At 46.4% G+C, this 13,093-nt stretch overlaps 1 protein-coding gene across 1 annotated transcript in view; it reads left to right on the top strand.

Moving 5' to 3' along the window:
• The window catches only part of slc30a6 (solute carrier family 30 member 6), a 105,022-nt gene that overhangs the window by 32,544 nt on the left and 59,385 nt on the right, over nt 1–13,093 (top strand). The window contains exon 5 of the mRNA XM_056291701.1: nt 7,557–7,599. Coding sequence (XP_056147676.1) covers nt 7,557–7,599 — 43 coding nt within the window. The remainder of the gene's footprint in view (nt 1–7,556; nt 7,600–13,093) is intronic.

The raw sequence follows: 13,093 nt of genomic DNA on the forward strand, positions 1-13,093 counted from the left end.
GGTTCAGGTTAGGGTTAACTCTGCCTCTGATTGGTTAAGTGAGGGTTAACTCTGCCTCTGATTGGTTACGTTGGGGTTAACTCTATCTCTGATAGGTTCAGGTTAGGGTAATGCTGCCTCTGATTGGTTAAGGTTAGGGTTAACTCTGCCTCTGATTGGTTAAGTTAAGGTTGACTCTGCCTCTGATTGGTTAAGGTTAGGGTTAACTCTGCCTCTGATTGGTTCGGGTTAGGATTAACTTTTATCTGATTGGTTCAGGTTAGGGTTATCTCTGTCTCTAAGATATGTATCTCTAAGGAGCCTAAGAATGGCAGAGCACAAATGGAGAAAAGGCAAACTCCCAGAAGACCTTCTCAACTTCCAATCTCTTCTTTCCACTTTCTCCTCCTCCCTTTCTGCTGCTAAATCTGCCTTCTATCACTCTAAAATCCTACCCTCTGCCTCTAATCCTAAGAAACTCTTTGAAACCTTCTCTACACTTCTTCAACCCCGCCTCCTCCTCCTACTTCCTCCCTTCTCCCCGATGACTTCACTAACTTCTTTGACAAGAAAGTAAACAACATCAGATCCTCCTTTTCGCAGCACCCAGTTAGAGCTCCTTGCACTAGCCCACCCTCTGCACCCTCCCTCGCCTCGCCACACCCCACCCTATCCCACCTCGCTCCCCTCTCCCCTGACGAGGTCCTCAACCTCATCACATCCAGTCGCCCCACCACAAGCTCCCTTGACCCGGTCCCCTCCCCTCTTCTTCAGTCTATAGCACCTGAACTCCTTCCCTTTCTAACCCACCTCATCAACACCTCCCTCCAGGCAGGATGCTTTCCATCTGCCTTCAAGACTGCTAGAGTCACCCCCCCTTTTCAAGAAACCATCACTTAACCCCTCTGACGTCAAAAACTACAGACCGGTTTCCCTTCTACTCTTTCTATCCAAAACTCTCGAACATGCTGTCTTTAATCAACGTTCTTTGTACCTCCACCAGAACAACCTCCTGAACCCCAACCAGTCTGGGTTCAAAATTGGTCACTCGACAGAGACGGCCCTCTTTGCAGTGACAGAATTGCTGCACGCTGCAAGAGCAAACTCTCTCTCCTCTTTCCTGATACTCCTGGACCTGTCAGCTGCGTTTGACACAGTGAACCACCAGATCCTCCTCTCTACCCTCGAGGGGCTTGGTGTCACAGGCTCTGCACTCTCAATGTTTGTATCTTACCTGACGGGTCGCTCCTACCAGGTGACATGGAGAGGATCTGTGTCGGAGCCTCGCAGACTGACTACAGGTGTTCCACAAGGTTTGGTTCTGGGTTCTCTCCTTTTCTCCCCGTATACGACATCCCTGGGTTCTGTTATTCACTCGCATGACTTCTCTTACCGTTGTTATGCCGATGACACCCAGCTGGTCGTGTCCTTCCCTCCCTCTGACACACAAGTAGAGACACGCATTGCTGCGTGCTTGACTGACATCTCGGAGTGGATGGCGACACACCACCTGAAGCTCAATCTTGACAAGACAGAGCTGATTGGCTTTCCTCCTTGGGAAAGGTTGCCCACACTGAGACCTGGTCATCATCATTGACAACACCGTGGTGACGCCAACTCAGACTGCAAGGAATCTGGGTGTGATCCTGGACGACCAACTGTCGTTTGCCGAAAATGTTGCATCGGTTGCTCACTCCTGCAGATTTCTCCTCTATAACATCAGGAGGATTCGCTCATCCTCACCAACGAGACGGCACAGGTGCTCATCCAGGCTCTGGCCATCTCTCACCTGGACTACGACAACTCCCTCCTTGCTGGCGCCCTGGCATCGGCCATCAGAACTCTGGAGCTTGTTCAGAAAGCTGCAGCTTGTCTGGTTTTCAAGCGCCCTAAGTTCTCCCACACAACTCCCCTTCTCATGTCCCTACACTGGCTCCCATTAGCTGCTCGCATCCAGTTTAAGACCCTGGTGTTAGCCTACAGGGCAGTGAAAGGAAAAGCTCCTTCCTATCTCCAGGCCATGGTCAAGCCCTACACCCCCACCCGACCACTTCGTTCTGCTACCTCGAGACGCCTGGTTGCCCTGTCGCTCAGAGGCCCCTGCTGCCGATCGACCCGCTAACGGCTCTTTTCTGTCCTGGCCTCATAGTGGTGGAATGAACTCCCCACTGATGTCAGGACAGCACAGTCGCTGTCCATCTTTCGGCGCAGGTTGAAAACTCACTTCAAGAATTACTCCGCTGTTACTTGCTCTTAGCACTTATTGTATTCACTCATTTTTTTTAAAAAAAATCTCTTTCTTGCGCTTTTACTTTAGCACTGGTTTAACTCTTAGATGCTTGTTTAGAGAGAGGATGCTCTTATGACCTCTGATGACTAGTAGTTCTCCTGATTTCCTACGTTAAATGCACTTATTGTGCGTCGCTTTGGATAAAAGCGTCGGCTAAATGACTGTAATGTAATGTAATGTGATCTCTGATTGGTTAAGGTTAGGGTGGGGTTAGGGCTTAACTGCATCGGTAAAAAGAAAGACGCTGTTTGAGCAGACTTCCAGAGATCCATTTGAAATGAAATGGTTGCCAATGCAAATGTTTGTCAGCACTTTCCTTTATGCCAATTCAAAAGAAAAGAAAAGAAAACACAGTTGAACCTGGGTTGTTTTGTTTGGCACACATCTATTAATGTGGTAACATCTGTTGGTTAAACTCTTTTACAAGTTCTACCATAGACTATATGCTTGTTCACCACAACAATTATCCCTTTTCACATTTGCTGCTACCTGCCTTATCCTTCCACATTTGTCTGCTGTGGTGAAGACAAATAATTCTGCTACGTCATCATTTCTTGAAAGTCCAACCCCACAGTAAACACCAAAAGAGCAAGTAAAAAGCTTTCATATCTTCAATATAGAAGGGGCAGAGTATACAAATGAAATCTTGAAGACTGTAGCCTCAAAGTTGGCTGTTATATTCCTGATGTTCATTGTCTGATATGTAATCTAAATATAACTTGAAATGTTCATGATGAGTTCATAGCAACAAAAAAAAAATCACAACGATGATGAAGATGATGGTGACTGTCATGATACAGCATGTTTAACTGTAGAGTTTGGGCTGCTTTTCTGAATTTGCACCAGTATTTCCTCAAGTTCAGAGCCGATCCTTTAAGGATCTATCAGATGTGTATGGTTGCCTGGTTGCACTCTGTCATTCTCTGATCACTGCAAGGGTGTGTCAGTCCCTTTCTTCCCCTCTCTCTCGTGCTCTCTCTCTCTCTCTGCAACATTTGTTCTCTCTCTCTCTCTGTCTCTCACTCTCTCTCTCTGCAACATTTGTTCTCTCTCACCAATTCAGTTCAATTTAATTGGCTTTATTGGCATGACAAATTGTTCATCTGTGTTGCCAAAGCTTTTGATACATTAAAATGTATCAAAAGATATATTTTAATGTATCTTTTGAGACATCTCTCTCTCTCTCTCTCTCTCTCTCTCTCTCTCTCTCTCTCTCTCTCTCTCTCTCTCTCTCTCTCTCTCTCTTTCTGCGTGCAACATGCAACATTTGTTGTCTCTCTCTCACTCTGTGCAGCATTTGGTTGCTGTCTCAACCTCCACCTGTCTGTGTACTTGTCTGTGTATCTGTCTGTTCATCAGCCTCTGTCTCTCATCATGTTTGTGTGTTTTTGTGTCTAGTATTTTTTGCTTTATCTGTATCTCTGTGTTTGTGTTTTCCTATTTGTGTGTGTGTGTATGTGTGTGTGTTGTCTTCATTTAGATTCTATCTGTATCCTGGTGTTGTTGTGTGCTCATCTGTGTGTTTATATTTTTTTTTGCGTGTGTATCTGTATCTCTTTGTGGATATCTGTTTCTTTGTGTGTGTGTGTGTGTGTGTGTGTGTGTGTGAGAGCGAGTGAGTGCGCGCGCACGTGTGTCAAGTGGTGTGGTGTGGCTATGTGGCAGGATTACAGGGCTTCAGGTTGGCCAACATGGACCCAGGCAGTGGGGAAACAAAATGTTCCTCTCTGCACAAAGCTGCTCTAATCTGCTATCCTCCACCCCTACAGCACAGCCAGATTATGCAAAGCTGTTTTGCAAACAGACAGGCAGTAGGAGAGGCAGGCAGGCAGAAAGGCAGATGAACAGACCGAACGAGAGACTAGCAGAGAGACAATCAATCAGGCAGATAGACAGGCAGTAAGACAGGCAGTCACAACAGGGAGACAGACAGCGAGGAAACCATGTAGACAGGCAAGGCAACATCCAGGGAGGGCGACAGATAGACATGCAGAGAGACATAGACATGCAGGGAGATGGTCAGACCAACAGATAGGGAGACAGGCGACAGACAGATGACAAGACAGACAAGAAGGGAGACAGACAGACGTCAGGAACAACAACAGACGAGGATGTAGGCGGGAATGCAGGCAGGCAGTAAGATAGGCAGGAACAAAGGCAGTGACAGACGGACTAGGAGGTAGGTGGTCAGACAGGGAGACGGATGGACAGTAAGAGAGGCAGAAAGGCGGGCAGGCAGGCTTACAGACAGACCAACAGGTGGAAAGGGAGACAGGCAATTAGACTGACAGTGCAGGAGGCAACAGGTAGACAGGCAGTAAGCCTGGTACACAGATAGGCACCAAGCCCACCAGACACAATCTGGCATCAAGAGAGTTATGTTTAACTGATAATGATAAAAGTACCTCGCATCGGAGACATTATTTACTTTGTCTCATATTTTAGTCATTGGCTGATTCTATTATCCAGAGAGACGTAACATGACAGAAAGCAACCAGTACTTAAGAGGTCAAGGCTCAGAGCCATTGTTTCTTGATCATAGGTATAATAGATATCCCTGTGACCCAAGAATGATGGTTTACAATACTGTCAGGACAGGAACGAAGACTTGAATGGAGCAGTTGGAGGGGATCCTTAGGTGACGTAGTATAGATGGATTGTGGGGCATCCGGCTAGTGTAGCTGTCTATTCCGTTGCCTACCAACACGGGGATCGCCGGTTCGAATCCCTGTGTTACCTCCGGCTTGGTTGAGCGTCCCTACAGACACAATTGGCCGTGTCTGCAGGTGGGAAGCCGGATGTGGGTATGTGTCCTAGTCGCTGCACTAGCGCCTCCTCTGGTCGGTCTGGGCGCCTGTTCAGGGGGGGGGGGGAATTCGGGGGAATAGCGTGATCCTCCCACACGCTATGTCCCCCTGGTGAAACTCCTCACTGTCAGGTGAAAAGAAGTGGCTGGAGACTCCACATGTATCGGCGGAAGCGTATGGTGGTCTGCAGCCCTCCCCGGATCAGCAGAGGGGGTGGAGCAGTGACCGGGATGGCTTGGACAATTGGCCAAGTACAATTGGGGAGGGAAAAAAAAGTAGATGGATTGTGGGGCCTTTGGGTTATGGATCAGTGTAACCCTCCACCCACCTTGGTGTCATCTACCTCCCACTTCTCTTCTCTCAAAGGAAATTTGGTTCTTTTATTCTTTGTCTTGTGTATGTGTGTGTATACACACACACACACATGCACATAAATAGGTTTTTTTTTTTTTCTTTGGTCTTGAATTTGATGTGACAATGTGGGACCAGGCAGAAAATAAGCTTTTGTTTTGTCCATTTGCCTCAGGGGCTGGCAAGTGTCAAACCCCAGCAGCTATTTTCAGTAGGACCTGGGGGAGAACCTGCAGACAACAGCTGGTTACCTGCCTCAGTAGCTGCAAAAATAGTCTATCTCGTAAGACATGGATATTAACTAGTGAATGTCTGGTGACCAGAAACAATTACTACAGCACGGTGTGTAGTAAATGTGTTAATCTGTTGGTTGTGTGTGATTTGGCATTGGTCCTAGCCAGGATTTAGCCTGCCACAAGTATCATATCAGGAAGTTCCTCCACTCTGTGCGTGTGTTTTTGCCTTCATTAGATTGGACATTAGGATAGATAGGGACGATGGGGGGGGGGGGGGGGGATGCTGGAGCCTATTCCAGGAGCCCCAGCATCCCTGCAACCCTGAGAGCAGGATAAGCGGTTGAGATAATGGATGGATGGATGGGGTGTGGGGTACATTCATTTGTAGGGCCTGATTCCCACCCAGTACGTTTCTCTTAATCCTGAGTCATCATTAGAGTTGTGTGGCTGTGTATTGACACGAATTTGGTAATACAATTTGTATCATGATAAAAGTGTCATGGTTCAATATATTGTGACATATTATGATTCTAGAAACACAGCAATATATTGCAGCATTTGTCAAAATGTTTGAAAAGTGCCATAAACAAAACACCTCCATACTTTACTTACTGAAGTATTTATAAGGATCGCTATTTCCAAAGCACCCGCACTGTTTGATGGCCTCTATCCAAGATCTGTGTTAATGCTCTGAAGGCAGTAAAATGTATTGCTGTTGTTGATTTATGCATGTAAAGAATTTTTGTTCACGTCTTTAAGTACCACCCACATTGTTCATAAAAAGCATTTTTTTAAACCTTGAAGGGGGAGGGGAGGGGAGTGTCGGTTGCCCCGCATGTTCACATGACATGATCGCCATTGAATAAGTCCCTCTTAGTGGTGATTGGTTGTTTTGATCAAGACAAATGGATTTTTGCAAATCAGAATACAGCACCAGGAGCAGCCAGTGAGGCTGGGTTTTTTCACAGTACATTTACTTGATGAGTACCTGTCTGTATATATAATGGGAGGACCTGCCTCACTCTCTGGAGGTATTTGGCTGTAGTAGACCTCCATTTGCCTGTGGAATACGCAGGTACTTGTAATTGTCCTGTATGTCTTTTGTCCTGCTGACCTCATCAGTCCTTACCACCTTTCCTCTTTTCGCCACCATTTGACCGCACTTGTCCAGTCCAAAGAAAGGCTGGGCTTCTCCTGAAGTCCACCACCATCTCCACTGTCTTGAAGGGGTTTAGTTCCAGACTGGTCTGGCTGCACCAGAAAACCAAGTGGTCAACCTCCCATCTGTAAGCAGATTCATCTCTCTCAGATATAATTCTGATGACGGTGGTGTTATCCACAAACTTCAGGAGCTTGATAGATTGATATTTGGAGGTGCAGCCATTGGTGTAAAGTGAGAAGAGCAGCGGGGACAGGATGCAGCCTTGGGGGGGGGGGGGCACCAGTGCTGATGCTCCGAGGGTCTGGGCGTGGTTCACCACTTGGAGGTGGTGAAGGACATGAGCTGGGACAGCACAAGGGGTTCAAAAGTCTTCATCACTACAGAGGTCAGAGGGCTATGATCCTTGGCTTTTTGGGGACAGGGATAATAGTGATGTGTTAAAAATGTTCACTGACATTTTTAACAGATATTTTTAGCCCCAAAATAGCCCCAGTATAAACTTTTATGAGACAGGAAGTGATGTAACTTCCCTGCCTTTTCGAACTGAGTTCAGCACAGTATTGAAACCTGATTTAAAGTGAGATTTGTAGGGGCTGGGATGAGAGCAGACATGTCAATATGCATATTCTGCAGGTTCTACCCATCACAGATCTTAGATAGAAAGGGTTATTTATTTACCTAAAAGCATTGATTCTGACTCTTGATCTTTTTTTCTGTTTTGTCTTTTTCAGCTTTAACAGCCTACACATACCTCACCATATTTGATCTCTTCAGGTAAGCCAAACTTTTAAACCATTTTTCTGTTACATCTGTCTTGTTCTGAAGAGCTCTTTTCAAATAACAGCAAAATAACATTTGTTTGGTTAGTGGTGGGTATTTTGCCTTAAATTGAATGACTTGTGGGGGTCTGGGTGGCATGGCGCTCTATTCCGTTGCCTGCTAACACGGGGATCGCCGGTTTGAATTCCTGTGTTACCTCTGGCTTGGTCGGGCATTCCGACAGACACAATTGGCCGTGTCTGTGGGTGGGAAGCTGGATGTGGGTATATGTCCTGGTCACTGCACTAGCATCTCCTCTGGTCGGTCAGGACGCCTGTTCAGGGGAGGGGGAAATGAGGGGAATAGCGTGATCCTCCCATGCGCTACGTCCCCCTGGTGAAACTCCTCACTGTCAGGTGAAAAGAAGTGGCTGGCGGCTCCACATGTATTGGAGGAGGCATGTGGTAGTCTGCAGCCCTCCCCGGATCGGCAGAGGAGGTGGAGCAGCGACCGCGACGGCTCGGAAGAGTGGGGTAATTGGCCAAATTCAATTGGGGAGAAAAGGGGGGGTGAGGTATTTACCTATTTAATATATGGTAAATATATGTTATTTGGTACTTACCACTTAAATTAGTAGGTTAATACAGAGTAACTACAGCTGGAATGCTAAGAAAAATCTCCACTACAACCCATAAACTCAACTAAGTACCATGTAGTTGTGACCAGTTTAGGTTGGTAATAATGCAGATATAATTACGTACTTCCTAGAAAAGTAGGCAACCAATTCTTAGAAACACCTCCTCTATTACTCATCAATTCAAATTACAATTGTAGTTGTCCAAGGTTTATGTTGGTTACAGCTCACATTTAATTATGTACTATATCTAGAAATTAAGGTAGTACTTTGCGATAAATTACTGTTTCTTATATAGTTATTGGTCATGGCTTCACCCATTTATGAAGGGTTTATTAGATTTACCTTAGAAACTTTAAATTGTTTTAAATTAAGTTGAAAAATTACATCAGTACTTACCTGGTAACCTACTCGGAAACAGTTTTCCTTTTGTGTCATGATATATTTTCTTAAATATTGGGTAATTCTTGCAGATGTTTTTACAATTTACTCAGTAAGTAAGCTGAAACTGTACTGTAGTATAAGGAAGCCTTGTTCTTTTTCCCCGTGGTGTTACCATGTTCTTACCATATCCTTTGTAATGGATTATCCTTGGATTATCCTTGATCCTTGGAATTTACAAGAACTTGTACCATATTATTATATGTTCCACAACATTACTAGGTCAAACATGACTATTTACTCAGTAAGAAAGCTGAAGCTGCGCTGTAAAAGGAAGCCTTGTTTCTTTCCATGGTATTACCAGGCTCTTAGCATATCATTTGTAATAGCAATAAACACAAACTTTTACCATGTATGTTCTGCAACGTTACTAAGACATTGCAATTTACAGAGTAAGTAAACTGAAACTGCACTGTAAAAGAAAACAGCTTTTTTCCCATGGTAATTCAATGTAACGATATTTAACAAGTAAACAACTCCCTACCATAGAAATAACAACACAGAACCCTTCGAAATGTGTTTGGAATCTGCAACCAGTGTGTTGTAGTGAAGCCAGGAACAACTGGTAGCTTGATTGAACACCCAGACGGTCTGCAGTGGCAACTTTGCAGAGTGAAAGATCTGAAATACACAACATACGCATTTTAATACATAACAGTAGTAGCTAACATTCATCAAATACTTTGTAACACTGGACTTAGTTAATATATAGTGACTGTGACCCTAAACACATATGCTAACATTAGCTACCAGGTGCATACCCTCTTGCTTGTGTCACCTTTGAGCTGCTGCCCAATCTCCCATATGGGCAATCAGGGCACGTGCCCAGCACAAAAAGACCCTCTGCAATGGGAGAAAATGTATGCAGTTATTATTATTTATTTTATGTTGCATGTTTGATCAGCTAAGCAACCAATCAGCATCGCTTCTCCAAGAGGGGGACAATCACCACAAGTAAAACGAGGAAACTCAGAATTGGAAATGACAACACGTATCTGATAAGAAATAGACATAGAAACAGAGGCTGGCATGTGTTCAATAAAAAATAATTAAATCGAGCTTATCAATACCAGTTTAGGATAGCAGTTACAGCGATAAGAAGTCTAGAAAAAGAAAGAAAAGGGGGAGAAAGGACTAAGAAGAAGGATTTAATCCTGAGAGTGTTCCAGGGGGTGTGGGAGGTAGAGACTAGCAGTGTTTGTGCATGTGAGGTGCCCACCTATATGTATGTGAAGTTTCCACCAGTGAGTGCACGGGATTAATCCCAATAAATTCTGGTGTCTGAGATCAGCGACTTATCGTAGTGCCTCCGAGCAGCAGACAGGCTCTACAACCACCCACAGGCCCTGCAGTCGTGCATACACCCCAGGACCAAGAGAACAGCTGGAGGCCAAACCACTGCAACCTCAGAGGAACACTGAACAAACAGGGGGCCAGGAGCCCACATAGCACCAGCCCCGTACTCCCCCGAGGAGCACAAGCCGGTCCCCAAAGGCACAAGCCAGGCCCGCACCCCCACTGCCAACCCCCAGGCGCAGGCACAGGACCTGAGCTGCGGATGGCAAGCACAGATCACTGGCTCAGAGACGGGCCCTGTGACCAACAGACCGATGCACTGCCAGGACCACCTACCCAGCAGGCAGGAGGGGGGGGCGGTGCCATACCCATCCACGCCTGACGTAGGAGCAAGGCCCGCCACATTGCTGCTGAGTAGATGCCCCCTCTGGCCAAATGCACCAAGTCCCACATAGCCGATACACCCGGCCCACGTAACCTGACGGCAACCCCCTCCGGACAGGGCTCTGCCAGTATCCACAGACAGCCAAACATGTGGTCTGCCCCCTGCATCCGCGGCAGCCATGACAGAAAAACCACACAAACTGGAGCAAGACACCGACAGCTGCCCCTCGCTCCGTGGCCCACACCCATGATGACAAGCCGCCACCGAGAGGCCCTGGAAAGCACCTGGCAGCGCTCACTGCAGCTCTTCCAGAACGCAGCAGGAAGGACACCCCCCAGCACCAAGGACAGAGCGATCCACTGGGCAGGGAGCTCTCCTGGCAGCCCCCCAGCCAACCACCTACCCACGCTGACCCGCCCATCCCAGTAGTTCCTGTTCTTAATGTGCACTCGTGTCGTGTATGGAGGTAAAATGGCGGCGAGTGGAGGTATGATTCTATCCGGCTTCAAGCTTGATCCAAACACTCGCCCCCTGCCCAGCACACCCTGGCTTGGTAGTACAGGTGTTTATGAATTTGTGTCCATCCTCTGTACATCAGTATTGTTTAAGCTAGTGATTCCCAAAGTGTGGGGTGGGCCCCCTGGTGGGCCATGGCGTTACTGCAGGTGGGCCACGTGAGGTCAAGTTGCATTTTCTATAGCGCTTCTCTAGCTGGAACTGCCACTCAAAGCACTTTACAATTAATTAATTCACACACACACACACACACACACACACACACACACACACACACACACACACACACACACACAGGCAGATTTGGCCCTGCGGGGATGGGGGTGGGGGAGGATTTCAGTAATTATTTCTTTCTTCTCAACATCTATATCAGGGGTCGGGAACCTTTTTGACTGGGAGAGCCATAAAAGCCAAATATTTCTAAATATATTTCATTGAGAGCCATATAGTATTTTTAACGTATAATAAATAAAATATGTCTTACTTTTAATGCGACTTCTGGTGCTGCATGGTTTTGCTGATGGCCTTGTAGTCTGGTTCATACGTGGTGAGGTTGAGCTTCATGCAGGCGTTGAGGCTTCCATCAGTTAAACGTGAGCGTAGGTTGGTCTTAATGTTCCTCATATGCGAGAAAGACTGTTCACATGCATATGTAGAGCCAAACATGGTCAATACGGCAATACTCACACGCTGCATTGTGTGGTATGTCACAGGAAGCTCGTTCCAAGTTTTAAGAATCAGCTGGTCTTCAGGTTGAAGATTTTTAATTTCTGTCCACTTGTGTTCCCTCGCCAGCTCTGCTCGCTGTCGCGCAAGACTTTCCAACTCTCCATTAAGTGACTTGAACTTACTCATCCACATGTCTGATGCCTTCAGGTCAGCAACTTCCAGCTCAAAGTCTCCGATAGAGACCCCGGGGATGCATGTCAGGTCGATTTTGTCCACTGCACACTCATGTGGATGAGTGATGAACTTGAAAAGACCAGTGCGCGCACGAAATTCTCCAAAACGTGCTTTGAATGACTGCAGGAGATTGAACGTAAAGCCAGCTAGCTGCTGGAGATCCAGATGTTGAGTGGAGTCACTTGCTAAGCATGCATCTCTAAATTGTTGCAGTCTTTCAAAGTGCAGAAGACGACCTGTTTCAATGTCCCTGAGAAAGACTTCCAGCTTGCTTTCAAATGCAAACACTGCTTGTTGAAGGGATGAGATTGTATTTCCAATACCTTGCATTTTCACATTGAGCTGGTTCAGATGGCCAGTTATGTCCACGAGATAGTGAAACTGCAGGAGCCAGTCAGTGTTGTCTAGCTCAGGATGCTTGACGCCTTTCATTTCAAGAAAAGTCCGGATTTCACTCAGGCAAGCTGCAAAACGGCTGAGCACCTTCCCCCTTGACAACCAACGCACGTTGCTGTGTAAAAGCAGACCGGGATAATGATTCCCAACTTCTTCTAACAGAGCTTTAAACTGGCGATCATTTAAAGCTCGGGCAACAATAAAGTTGACCACTCGAATGACCAGAGACATCACCTCGCCAAGCTCCTGGCCACACGTCTGAGCGCAAAGCGCCTCCTGGTGCAGGATGCAATGAAAACTTAGGATGGCTCTCTTTTCATGTTCACGGAGAAGCGCTACAAATCCTTTGTTCTTCCCCAACATACAGGGTGCACCATCAGTACAGACAGAAATAAGTTTATCCATCGGTAGTTTTTTTTCTTTAGCAAACTCCATGAAAGACGTGAATAAATCCTCTCCTCTTGTTGTCCCTTTCATTGGCAAAACAGCCAAGCTTTCCTCACGCAGTGAGTCACCTGCAGCATACCTGGCAATGATACTGCACTGAGATAGATGGCTAACGTCTGTTGACTCATCTAACGCGAGAGAAAAGTATGTCCCGGCGTTTATGTCCTTAATTTGTGTTTCCTCGACTTGATTTGCCATCATGATGCTACGATCGTGCACAGTTCTTGCTGACAGGGGCATGTCTTTTATTCGTTTGATTATCTTGTCTTTATTTGGGAAGTCATCAAACAGTTCATTGGCCACATCAAGCATGAATGTTTTGGCATACTCGCCATCTGTGAATGACTTTCCATTCCTTACTATTGCCAAAGCCCCCGCAAAGCTAGCGGAATTCCCGTCACCTTGCTTGGTCCACACACGTAGTTGCTGCTGACTCGTCTGCACTCTCCGCTGTAGCTCCTCGCATGCCCTTTTCCTGCTGTCCCCCGCTG

The sequence above is a fragment of the Lampris incognitus genome, chromosome 13 (assembly GCF_029633865.1).
Source record: "Lampris incognitus isolate fLamInc1 chromosome 13, fLamInc1.hap2, whole genome shotgun sequence".
NCBI lineage: Eukaryota > Metazoa > Chordata > Actinopteri > Lampriformes > Lampridae > Lampris > Lampris incognitus.